General features: G+C 37.6%; 1 protein-coding gene across 6 annotated transcripts in view; it reads left to right on the top strand.

Annotated features, from left to right (window-relative positions):
* Window positions 1-14,043, top strand: part of LOC126194911 (synaptotagmin 1) — a 1,052,777-nt gene that overhangs the window by 954,716 nt on the left and 84,018 nt on the right. For all 6 annotated transcript variants that reach the window (XM_049933275.1, XM_049933273.1, XM_049933272.1 and 3 more), the window contains one exon: window positions 8,627-8,803. In XM_049933275.1, the coding sequence (XP_049789232.1) occupies window positions 8,627-8,803 (177 nt within the window). The remainder of the gene's footprint in view (window positions 1-8,626; window positions 8,804-14,043) is intronic.

Below are 14,043 nucleotides of genomic sequence, written 5' to 3'. Positions count from 1 at the left end.
TGGCCTCATACAGTGGTTATAACATACTTGCGTCATTTTCATGTGAATAATGAAACAACTTCATAGCATGTATGAAGTTATAATTAATCCGTAGTATTTAAATTTATAATGTTATGAAATTATTTCATTAATAACATGATAATGATATGATTTCATAGCATAACATGTATGTTATAATTAATGAAATAATTTTACAGTATTTACATTTTTAATGTTATACTATGAAATTATTTCATCAACCATATGAGAACAACTCAGGTATGTTGTAACAATTGTAATGAACCAATGTGATTTGTACTTGCAGGATTCTAGAAAACTGTTTATATACATCAGTATTTTGTATTATACAATTTGACTAATAGTGTACTTTTAACAGAAGTAATGATTTGAATATCAAAAAGTGCACATGAAATTAGACATTATCAATCCAAATGTGAATGCAGCTACACAAAAAATTAAAGAAATAGTAAGATTAAATAAAGCTGTCAGTCCTTCTGCCATTGTACTGTTGGCATTCCATTTTCACTTCTATACATATGTCAATGATTCTCCAAGCAAGATAATATGTTGCCTCCATCCTACAAAGGAATCTCATATAATGTCACAAATTTGATTTGATACCATCTGACTTTCGGAAAAGCATCATCCACACAATTCCGAAGACGGCAAGAGCTGACAAGTGCGAGAATTATCGCACAATCAGCTTAACAGCTCATGCATCGAAGCTGCTTACAAGAATAATATACAGAAGAATGGAAAAGAAAATTGAGAATGCGCTAGATGATGATCAGTTTGGCTTTAGGAAAAGTAAAGGGATGAGAGAGGCAATTCTGACATTACGGCTAATAATGGAAGCAAGACTAAAGAAAAATCAGGACACTTTCATAGGATTTGTCGACCTGGAAAAAGCGTTCGACAATATAAAATGGTGCAAGCTGTTCGAGATTCTGAAAAAAGTAGGGGTAAGCTATAGGGAGAGATGGGTCATACACAATATGTACAACAACCAAGAGGGAATAATAAGAGTGGACAATCAAGAAGGAAGTGCTCGTATTAAGAAGGGTGTAAGACAAGGCTGTAGCCTTTCACCCCTACTCTTCAATCTGTACATCGAGGAAGCAATGATGGAAATAAAAGAAAGGTTCAGGAGTGGAATTAAAATACAAGGTGAAAGGATATCAATGATACGATTCGCTGATGACATTGCTATTCTGAGTGAAAGTGAAGAAGAATTAAATGATCTGCTGAACAGAATGAACAGTCTAATGAGTACACAGTATGGTTTGAGAGTAAATCGGAGAAAGACGAAGCTAATGAGAAGTAGTAGAAATGAGAACAGCGAGAAACTTAACATCAGGATTGATGGTCACAAAGTCAATGAAGTTAAGGAATTCTGCTACCTAGGCAGTAAAATAACCAATGACGGACGGAGCAAGGAGGACATCAAAAGCAGACTCGCTATGGCAAAAAAGGCATTTCTGGCCAAGAGAAGTCTACTAATATCAAATACCGGCCTTAATTTGAGGAAGAAATTTCTGAGGATGTACGTCTGGAGTACAGCATTGTATGGTAGTGAAACATGGACTGTGGGAAAACCGGAACAGAAGAGAATCGAAGCATTTGAGATGTGGTGCTATAGACGAATGTTGAAAATTAGGTGGACTGATAAGGTAAGGAATGAGGAGGTTCTACGCAGAATCGGAGAGGAAAGGAATATGTGGAAAACACTGATAAGGAGAATGGACAGGATGATAGGACATCTGCTAAGACATGAGGGAATGACTTCCATGGTACTAGAGGGAGCTGTAGAGGGCAAAAACTGTAGAGGAAGACGGAGATTGGAATACGTCAAGCAAATAATTGAGGACATAGGTTGCAAGTGCTACTCTGAGGTGAAGAGGTTAGCAGAGGAAAGGAATTCGTGGTGGGCCACATCAAACCAGTCAGTAGACTGATGACCAAAAAAAAAAAAAAAAACCCAATGTGACCATACTTTCATCAATGAATGATGGTGTGTTACTGAGTCAAATGCTTTTTGCTACTTGAGAAATACTGTATTCACCTGATTGTCTAGATCCATGGCTTTCAGGATGTAATGTGAGAAAAGTACAAGCCGGATTTCAGATTAACAAAGTTTTCAGAATTCATATTGCTTGTTGTAGAGATCATTCTTTGGGATGTACTTCATTATCTCTAAGCTCGGAATGTGTTTCAAGATTCTACGACAGATGGATGTCAGTGACATGGACAATAGTTTGTGGATCATTTCTGCTACCCATCTTGTATTGGGTATGACACGATTCCTTCTTATAATTAGGCACGGGTTTTTCTTTGAGTGATCTCCAGTGTATGATGGATGTGAGAGCGACAAACTTAGCATTTTATTCAGTGTATATCTGTCCCTAAGCTTTGTTTTACACTTATTGTGCCGTAGCCACTGTTCCGTTAGAAGTTTCTTTACAAGTAATGTATATCATAGAGCGTGTCTCCTATTATGAATTGTTCTATTAGGCACATATCTATCCAGTTCTTGGTCAACTATTCTCCATATGCTAATGGAAAAATTGTCATCACCATGAGAATTACAAATTTTTAACACCATAATAATTTTTAATTGCCTTAGACACTGTAGTTTAGAAACTGAGCAGTCTTCATTAGACAGCACACATCACTTCTCCCAGTCATAAACACATAAAATTAAAATAGAAATTTTTATATTTGCTGTATGTTGAGAACATGAACTTTGGATAGAGTAATTAAACTCTGGACACTTCCAGGCCAGTGGGCATGCTGAAGAGGGTGAAAGTGGACTACTCCCACCATGACATTTTTCATGCCATTTCAAGCCGTTACGCTGTTATTTTTTTAACGCTAGTCCATGTTAATTTCTTCTTTTAATGCTCCCACCAAGGCATAGCTTTGACCCTGCTTTATGAAATTACAGGAAATGTTATGGAAATTACTAAACTGTTTCCAAAAAACTCCCTGTATTTAATTTATGTTTAACGGTTTTAATTAATCAGACAGTTTCACATCCACTCATAAGATTGTGTTTCTATCTAGATAATTTGCATACTGACATGTACTGCATTTGGTGGAATTAATGATATGAATATAATAGAAAGAAACATTCCACGTGGGAAAAATATATTAAAAAAAGATGCTGTGACTTACCAAACAAGAAAGCGCTGGTAGATAGACACAAAAACACACAGACACACACACAAATTTCAAGCTTTCGCAACCCACAGTTGCTTCATCACGAAAGAGGGAAGGAGAGGGAAAGATGAAAGGATGTGGGTTTTACGGGAGAGGGTAAGGAGTCATTCCAATCCCGGGAGTGGAAAGACTTACCGTAGGGGGGAAAAGGGACAGGTATACACTCACACACACACAAATATCCATCCGCACATATACAGACACAAGCAGACATATGTAAAGGCAAAGAGTTTGGGCCTTTGCCTTTACATATGTCTGTTTGTGTCTGTATATGTGCGGATGGATATGTGTATGTGTGTGAGTGTATACCTGTCCCTTTTTCCCCCTAAGGTAAGTCTTTCCACTCCCGGGATTGGAATGACTCCTTACCCTCTCCCGTAAAACCCACATCCTTTCATCTTTCCCTCTCCTTCCCTCTTTCATGATGAAGCAACTGTGGGTTGCGAAAGCTTGAAATTTGTGTATGTGTTTGTGTGTTTTTTATTGTGTCTATCTACCAGCGCTTTCTTGTTTGGTAAGTCACAGCATCTTTTTTTAACATATTTGGTGGAATTATTTTGACAAAGTGTCATGTTAATGTATATATTATGAACCACAAGCTGTATACAACACTCACTGAAACAATAACATGATGTTCCGGGATTTCGATCATATTTCATAGGGACCAGGTAACTATTCATGCAGAGTATCTTTCTTTATGCACTCCCTGTATTTCTGTATTCTACTGGCTCTTTTAAAGCTCCTGTCTCACTCTTTGTTGTTTCCCATTTATGAGTTTATTTACCAACTGAAGAATGAATGCTTTCCTCTCCAGGCTATTTTTGGTTATTTGATGAAAATATTCCACAAATTTATTGCTGCCATATCTAGGATATTGTAAAAGACATAGATCACTCATTTCCTTTAAGTAACCATTTTAATATTTCCAAATAATTTGATCAACAACATCCACACCACACTTTGTGACATTATAGAAGGTAACAGTTTCTGGTTTGTTCTATCCTTCTTTGGTCTCTGCTAATTCAGGATATAATGTGATGCAAATAATGACATTCTTATTCTTCTTCCCTTGGTGCATGGGCAAGATGCACTCTGGATTATCACCCTTCCTCAAAAAATGATGGTGGAATAACTTTAAATTGTTCTTCTTCCCACAGTTGGGGATATCTCAGTGAATCTTGTTCATTGTTCCCACAAAGAACGTTTTCTTCTGTTGAAGTTTCTTGGCAAGCTGAAGAGATGTGAAGAAGTTGTTGTTGCCACATTCTGTCCTTGGTTTAGAAATATCTTCATGAGACGGAATGATGTATCCTCCCAATGGCTGGTGGTCTGGTTTGCCTATCTCCTCACCAAGGTATGGGAGTGAATTGCAAATGTACTAGGATGCCATTTATGCAGCTGTCCAAAGTTGAATCCATATTTGTCAGATTTGTTTGGTATAAACTGGGTAAACCTGCACCTTAATTTACTTGGAAGTAACTCTCCCATCAGTTCTAACAGTGCAGATAATTTTGTATTAACTTGTTCCATATTTCAGAAGTAAGAGCAAACTTGACGACAGAGTAAAATTAGCTCTTCAAGAATGGAATCAAAGGTTTACAACCTCTAGCACAAAAAGCACCTCTGGTGTAAAGGATACCAGTCATTATCTTCGGTTCATCCAGCATATGATCCAAGTGCAGTTTCTTATTTTATTCCAAGCATTTGATTCTGTGTGTTTTTTTGTGAAATGCTGCACTGATTCATCAAAAATAAGTTGGAAGGCACTACTGACAGTCATATATTATTTGGCAGCGATATGCAGTGGGCTCCCTCTCTGATGTTCAGGATGTTCAAAGCACCCTCTCGTCCTGGCAGTGGTGTGTTAGTGATCTCACATTCCATTCCATCTCTAACTGCCATCTTCACTATTGTGCCAGTTAATTCCTGATGATGTTGTGGAAAGAAATGAAATGGGGAGACATCTTCTGATAAAACTCCTCCTCACTCTTGTTATCCTCAGCATCAGTTGACTGTGGTAGATAATCACCACTTGAATCTGAAAAGTCACTTTCTGATTTAATATTTGAGTTTCCCAGACTATGCAAAGGCTAATCATTACTAAGATCACACTGTTGCAACATAATTGCAAAAGCTTGTTACAGATCCTCTCTAACTGATAAAGTGAGTGACAACAGGAACACACAAAATACAACTGAAAAGTTATGTTTCAGTGTACGCTGTGAAAATCCGTCTGACAATGCACCTGTCATCATTTGAGCAAGCAAATGTTGATCAAAGCAAGATGTTATGCAGTACCTTTCTAATTGTGAAAACAACAATATTCTAAAAATGAGTTAACATCATTTGATCCATCTTCGCTTCACTAGGTCAACTTCAACTTCATGAAATTTCCATGAAATCAAGAAAATTTTGTTAATTGTGTTGCACTATTGTCAAAAGTATAAGGAATGAAGAATGGTCAAAAAGTTTGATCGAAAAATGTTAAAAACAGGATTCATTACTGCATAAATAAAAGTTGAAAGGTGTCCTTTGACACCTTTTGCTGTTCTAGTGTTATGGGAGACCATACAGCCTGCTGTCTGCAGTTCCGAGCAATCTTTCATGCAAGTTTTGAGTGACACATTTTTTGAGTTTCCCTACTTCCTAAATATGTTTTATGCAGACTCAAATATTTGAAATTTCTTTATGACCAAGCAAAAATGAATAAACACTACTTGCCAGAAATATGTTAGATATAGTTGATAGCATCATCTAAGGTTTTCAGGCACATCCTTTAACAAGAGAGAAAAAGAAAATAAGGACCAGGAAAGGTTGTAAAAAGGAAGAGATGCAAAAATTGTAATAATTAGAAATTTCCTCCAATAATTATGACTTCATGAATGACATGGCAAAAATTACCATTTTTATTATTTTTTGTTGTTTTATAGGTATATAACATAGGTATATAAAGTACTTAAAAGGGTGCACAAGAGAAAATCATTCTTTACAATTTGAATTTTCAACAATATTTCTGTTCACATTTTTTGTGAACAGTTGGTATATTTGAAACTTCCTGGCAGATTAAAGCTGTGTGCCGGACCGAGACTCAAACTCGGGACCTTTGCCTTTCACGGGCAAGTGCTCTACCAACTGAGCAAGGTTCGCAGGAGAGCTTCTGTGAAGTGTGGAAGGTAGGAGACGAGGTACTGGCGGAATTAAAGCTGTGAGGAGGGGGCGTGAGTCGTGCTTGGGTAGCTCAGTTGGTAGAGCACTTGCCCGCGAAAGGCAAAGGTCCCGAGTTTGAGTCTCGGTCCGGCACACAGTTTTAATATACCAGGAAGTTTCAAATCAGCGCACACTCCGCTGTAGAGTGAAAATTTCATTCCAGTTGGTATACTTGTCCTTTTCTGCACCTTATAGAATTTTGATTACACCAAATACCATAAACGGTGTATGACTTCACTCATCATAATGTATTACCAGGTATGAAGCAGTATATCTTGCACAGTTCTCTTTCCTCTGTACATAGCAATCTTTGAATATACTGCATTTGTTTCAGTGGTGCATTGGTTTTTCAACAATGTCTGATTTCGTGATGCATTAAAGTATACTGCCACTACCGCCCATGCACCCCCCCCCCCCCCCAATGTCATGAACAACTACTGTTAGCATATCATCTACAGCGCATTCAGGCCATAAGGCCACAGGATCATCATGACAGGTGGTAGTTCTGTAAATGGCTGTTGCAGAAGTGTGCTGCAGAACCACTGTTCACATCCAAGATTTTATTTACCGATGATGCAGGGTTCACAAGAGAAGATCTTGTGAATTACCGCAACCAGTATGTATCGACAGATGTAAACCCCCGAGCAATTCGGAAAGAGGGCATCAATGCAATTCTCAAACAATGTATGGGTAGGCATACTTGGCAATAGATTAATTGGGCCATACATGCTACCAGAAAGGTTAACTGGCATGCATTACCTGGACTTTCTCATTAATGTATTGCCTATATTTCTGGAGGCTGTGCCATTGCAACAATGAATAAAAATGTGATTCATGCATGATGGCACACCAGCACACGTTTGTCACAATGTGTGCAAACATCTGTTGTATACATTTCAGGACCGTTGGATTGGTCGGGGGCCCCACACCTTGGCCTGCTTGTTCCCCAGACGTGAACCCCTAGACTTTTGAGTATGATGACACTTGAAGGAATTGGTCTATGCCATACCAATCAATGATGTGGAGACACTACAGGGTTGCATCTTCAATGAGTGCCAGCAGGTACAACAACAACTGGGTATAATTCAAAGAGTGTGTTATTCCTTCCACCAGAGGCAGAGGAGTGCATTTTCATGAATGGACGCCATGTCGGACACCGCCTGTACACACTTTTCACCGAAAGTGTGCATTTCCAGTCCCATGTTTATTGGACTTATGTCAGAAAGTATGCCTTCCCATACCCATGAGACTTATTTTTTGTTTTGTTTTGATGAGTACTACCACCTTTCAAAGTATTTGACACTTCTTTTTGAACACTCTGTATATCTAAAAAGAATCATATGACTCCATTAGACATTGTCAGCTGAAACTCAACAGATTAAAAATTTGCAAATGGGAAATACTGCCACAGAATGAATCACCACAGGACCAAGGGCAAGTTGGAATGGAGATAGAAAAAGAATTTATGGAGAAATAATGAGAGCTCCTTGAAAACTCTGAAGATCAAAACACAACAGCTTTTGCATGATCCGATTTGGTCCGATCACATGCCCAACAGTTGCTATTGTAACAGCAATGGTGTGAGTCCATGGTTATACTTGCAAACTCATGTACTCGCTCTCCTTTTTATGCTAGTTGAGTCCACTTGTACATGACTAGACTCTAGCAATGAGTTTACAGTTAAATGGGCAGTGGTGGAGACTCAGGAGTTGAGTCTCTGCGTATACAGAGATGGGAAGTTCAGAGATAAAGTCATAGGACCTGCTGACAAGTTTAAAGTGAGTATACGGAGGTTATTTGTGGACTGTACCACATACAGAACCCCAAGAGACCAAGATAAGTCAAAAATGTTAAGTTACTTCACAAAGAAAAAGAAGTCTGGAAGTTTGTAAATACTTCATGTTTTGACACATGACTTACCTTTTATCACTACAATTCATTATGTTAAATTGAGATTTTTTTTCCTAGCTGTATTTGGCATAAGTTTTGTTATGGAATTTATGTCCTTTTTTAATCTATTTAAAATCAAGTAATTAGCATATTCTGTCATTTTTGTACGTGTACAATTCTAACAGCAAACTATTATATGCACATTGTGTAGTTTTACTGAAAATTTTTCCACAACTGTTATATCATTAGATAAAATGTATTCAACAATCAAATGAGTTTGAATGAAAACAATTTTTATTGTATTTTACAGGGTGTGCCATATGCTGAAGCAATGAATAAAACACTGGTTTTTGCTATTTTTGATTTTGATCGATTCTCAAAGCATGATCAGATTGGTGAGGTAAAAGTCCCATTGTGCCAAGTCGATTTGGCACAAACCATTGAAGAGTGGCGTGAATTGCAAAGTGTTGAGGGTGAAGGTGGACAGGTAGGTAATTTCCTCTTAGTCATTTCCAAATATCCCAACTGCTTTAAAACGCATGTCTTTCTGGGTGGATAAATTCAAATGGACTCTACACACTCCTTGCACAGTCAATTTTTAGCAAGAGTGCTACATTTGGGCAATAAATTCAGTGTCTTTTTATCTGATGATCTAAAAAAAACTAGTGTCTTTCAGGCAACACTTCCCGAGTTAGTTTGTGTTAGTTTAATGTATTCTCCCATGGGATTCATGCTGACATCCATTGTTGTGTGCTGGTTATACTGCATAACTTCTCTGCATTATTACAACTCTCTCCAAGTTTGTCTCATCTATGATAGAAAATTTCTCTACAAAGTAACAACCTTTGTCTACAAAATACGGTTCTTTCTTCTACAGCTTCTTTGAATCATTTGAATATAAGATCTTTTGATACATTATCAAAACATATTTATCTTCATTGTTCAAAAGCTTTCAGACAAAGGAAACAAGTTACTGGTTGGGATAAATCTTCTCTGTCTCAGCTAAGTTCACTTTCTCCCAAACAAAACATAGAAATGATTGTGTGGATGCTGAAAAATGTTATTTTGGCACTGGATCAGTGTTCAATCCAGAGATTAGAAGACAAGTTTAGTGTCTCAATTACACCAAGAATTTCTTCAGTATGAAGTCCTTGGTGCAGCTTCTGAGCAGTTTTAGACAAAAGACTGCCTGCCAGAGTGACTTCATTTTTTCTGACACTTGTTTGCACTGCAGTTGTCTCTTTTATGCTAATGGATCTGTAAGAACTTTGACTGTAGAAGACAGAATAGTTTTTATCATGAAAGTGAATTTGTTGTGAACAGTGGATACCATGGTTTCAAGCTACTCTGGTTTATCCAAAAGTAAATTTATTTACTTGTGTGCAAATTTTCCGGTTGTTATTGTCCGTAAATGTTCAGCAATTGCATTTGCAGTGCAAATGTATAAAAAAAGCGAAATAGTTAACAACATTTACCGTATTTACTCGAATCTAAGCCACACTTTTTTTCCTGTTTTTGTAATCCAAAAAACCGCCTGCGGCTTAGAATCGAGTGCAAAGCAAGCGGGAGTTTTGAAAAATGTTAGTGGGTGCCGCCACAACTAACTTGTGCCGTCGAATATATGTAGCGCCACACAGGCATGCTTTGTAGGCACAAAGATAAAATACTGGCACCAAAATCTCTGCGTCAGCAAATAAATAAAAAAAAAGTGGAAGACGAGCCTTTTTCCTCCGCCCAGAGTTTCGACCACTGCATTTTGGTACATTATCCAACGAAGTAAATACAAATTCTGTATTGTTGATCTTCGAATGTAGCAGCATTTCAATGTACTACGAAAATCCGACTGGCAAGACTGTTTGGGATGTTTGTCAATATGGCCAACTCTACGTTCTGAATTTTTTCCTACCTGTGAGAAGAGATGGTTGCTAATAGGAGCTTTTTTGAATTGTGAATCACATGTAGTATTCTCTTCGCCATAAGATTAATACGAATATAAACATTTTGCCATGTATTGTTTCGTGTTTGTTACTATCTCATTTAAATCCTGTCTGCCTAATAAACTACGAAACTAGAGTGAGACAACAGCAAACGCGGAAGAATATACATATCATGTCATGTTTATATTCGTATTATTCTTATGCATGATAGTGATACAGTCAGAAATGAAGCACGGCAACTGACTAGATTTTTAAATCTAAGATGACTCTAATTTCTGTGCTGAATGTAATGAACTAAAGAGGCACCTGCAAAGATTTTCAAACGGAGAAAAATTTTCGCTAAAATTTCGTTCAGAACATCATCTGTCATGCGCAGTCTATTATTTGGTTCTTGTTGATCATTATCAAAGAAAGCAGTAGTGTAAGTAACAACAAATGTTTCGTTAATGAAACGATTCCTCTCTATTTATTTGTAAGCGGCGGTAGCGCGCACAAAAGCAAGCCACGCCGCGAGCGGCGACAGGCCGTAAACATGCACTATCAGAATGCGACAAACAATGCATGACACAATACAGTAATGCATTTTCAGCTTAGAGTGACGTAAACACCTATAACAAAGAGAACGGCACTTATCAGATCAAAGAAAAATAAGCAATCAATTCAAACCAGACGAAGCACGTGAAAAAGGAAGGATATCCGTATAAATACGGACGGAGCGCGTGACGCGTAGCAATGGCTCCTGGTAAACCGTAACTGCTAAGCTTACGACTCGAACCAAACTACTGCAGCTGTATCGTCATTCATTCGACCTAATTTGTGTCTCATATTACAATTAGATGAACTTTGTTTCGATTTGGAGGTGCGACCTAAAACTTTTCTCTCCCCTTGAATTTCGAGTCTCAAATTTCAGGTGCGGCTTAGATTCGGGAAATTTTTTTTTCCTTGATTTCGAGTCTCATTTTTCAGGTGTGGCTTAGATGCGAGTGCGGCTTAGATTCGAGTAAATACGGTAACAGATGATGGAGATGACATCAATTGCAGTGTTTTATTAATTTAATATTATTGGAATCATGTGAATAATATCTTTAGTAGTCTTTTAAAGAATTTCTGCAATAAAAGTAAATCTTCTAAAATTGTACATATTGTCAAATTGGTCCTGCTGTGAGTTGTGAACTTGTTTCACACATATATTCAGATGATGCAGCACTGACGGCATTTTCTTGAGAATGCATCAACATCTCAAACAAGAACAAATACCACCTCTAATTGAGTCCCTTTTGGTTTTCTCTGGGCTGAAAATTGATAAATACTTTCCTTATATTATACTAGAAACAGTTTGTTAAAAACAGTGTAGAATCACCAAATTCAAAAGTGTCGTATAGGTGTGTGCAATATTTGCCTACAGCTGATACATACTGGGTGATTGTAATTATTGGGCAGCTACTCACAGAGGTCCAATATGGGTTGTAATTATTGAATGGCAGCAAAGCTTGGTAGAAATGCTAATGCATTAATGCGGAATTGATGCATGCTGGAAAAAAAGTCAGTTCCAGTGTGGCTGCCTGGTGCAAATCTGGTACTGTATATGTGTGTATGACTGTATGACATCCACACTGTTATCTGACAAGTCATAATGTGAGTGAACAGTATGACAAGTCAGAAGAGAGAGAGTGCAGTTAAAGAAACTAGTTTGTGTGAATGGCAGCAATTACAGTGCTGCATTGAGAGAGTATCACTGACTGAAAGGTCTGAGGAGAGGGACCAATGTTATTAAATGGTTTAAAGAAGATGATAATGAAATTCAAAAACACAGGTGAGCTTGGTGTGACACGTGGAAGAGGAAGGTGTCCTATCCCAGTGGAGGTTACTGATGACATTGCTGTTGCTGTAACTAGCCATGCAGCACTTCCTCTGGGTAGTGCTAATGCTCATGCGGTGTCACAAGAATTGTGCATCCCATTGTCAACAGTATGGAAAGTTTTGCGGTCTATTTTATGCTGTTACCTATTCAAGATTTAGGCAGTGCACAACTGAAGCATCTTGATCCACAGCAACATTCTGAATTTGTTCTTTGGTTTCTGGCACAGATCAAAGTTAATGATGTGGCTAGGAAGTATTTTATGGAGTGACGAGGCACATTTTATGCTACAGGATGCAGTCAATACACGGATACGCAGAACTGCCAAATTTGATGAGCCTTTGCACTTAACATATGTGACTGTATGGTATGGTTTCACAAGCATCTTTATTCTCGGAGTGTTCTTCTTTGAGGAAAATATGCCCAGAGGGCCTTTTACATGTACTGTGATGCCTGCACATCATCGGGTCCTCCCTGTACAGTATGTGATTCCTAATTTGGAAGAACATAACTGAGTGGAAACTGCTATTTTCATGCAAGTTGAGGCAACACCTCATGTCACTCACCCATTGGAAGATCTGCTTAATGCAACCTTCCATGAATGTATTATCTCCAGACCAGAGGTTTTCCAGAAGCACGACTTGCAAGATCACTTCAACTGAATCCATGTGACTTTTGACTCTGGGGATATCTAAAAGAACAGATTTACCATGGACATGTTCAGTCTCTACCTGATCTGAAGGCCATTACTCAGGAACATGTTGCTCAGATTCTACTGGAACTGCTGCGAGCATCTGTTTATCATGTCATTTTCTGGATGCAGCACCTTGCAGATTTACACCTGGTGGCCAAAATTAGAAATAATTTTTTTCGGTGTAAATCAGTTCCACTTTAATGCATTAGAATATCTAGCAAGTTTTTCTGCCTTATGATAATTACAAGCTAGACTGGAGCTCTGTGAGTAGCTGCACCAGAATTTAAACCACCCCGTTACTCAGTCCCAGGTGCACATCCGTATGTTATGAAAGTGGTGTTGTCCAAGCAGCCATCCTGTACAATTCAGAGGTTGTATCATTATGGCTGAACGCCATATAAATTTCAAGACTGAATAAAACATTCATTTCATCTGATGTTCATGTGAATATTATTTTGACAAAAAGTTCACAAAAAGGTCTTCTGATCTCATTTTCTGTAATGAATAATTTACTGCCCATTATGTGACTAAATCTTTGGGAACTGCATAACAGTAGATCCTTCATGCAGATGGACTCCAGATACTTTTATTACACGATGAACAACATTTCCATAATGCTGTGTAGACTCAGTTATATACTTCACAGAACATGTCCCAGGTGTGTTACAGTTAGAAAGTCCAGTTAACTAAGATCAGCCTCATTGACACTAAAGTCATTGTTATGAATGATGTCTTAAAATAATTAAATTTATTACAAAACAGGGAAATACACTGTAAGCTGTAAATAAACATAACTGAGTCAAACTCACTGACACTAAAGTCATTGTGGTGATAGACCTCCTAAAGTAATTACATTCATTGCAGGACCAGGAAATATTCTGTAAACTGTACATAAATATTAGCTCATTAGAGAAGTTTTTCTGTTTAAAACTGTTAATATTTTTTACAATTTATTATAGATGTTTCTTCAGACATGCGCGTCCTGTCAGTGACAACAACGTAAGAGATGTATTAGGAGTAAATAATTTCCTTATAAATGGCAGACTAAACATAAACTGACATTTCTGGGATGGAATGTTTACACATCCCATGAAAATTAATTACTATACAAATATGTAATAGCAACAACAGTTTTGAATGGCACTGAGGTATATTTCTCAAGCCTTAAAACTCCTTTTTGTCAGTTTCAGTTCTCCAAAATATTCATCATTGGTGTTACTCTTTCAACTCTCATTCTG

Source organism: Schistocerca nitens, chromosome 7 (genome assembly GCF_023898315.1).
Source record: "Schistocerca nitens isolate TAMUIC-IGC-003100 chromosome 7, iqSchNite1.1, whole genome shotgun sequence".
In the NCBI taxonomy this organism is placed as follows: domain Eukaryota; kingdom Metazoa; phylum Arthropoda; class Insecta; order Orthoptera; family Acrididae; genus Schistocerca; species Schistocerca nitens.
This window is presented reverse-complemented; position numbering and strand designations above follow the sequence as displayed.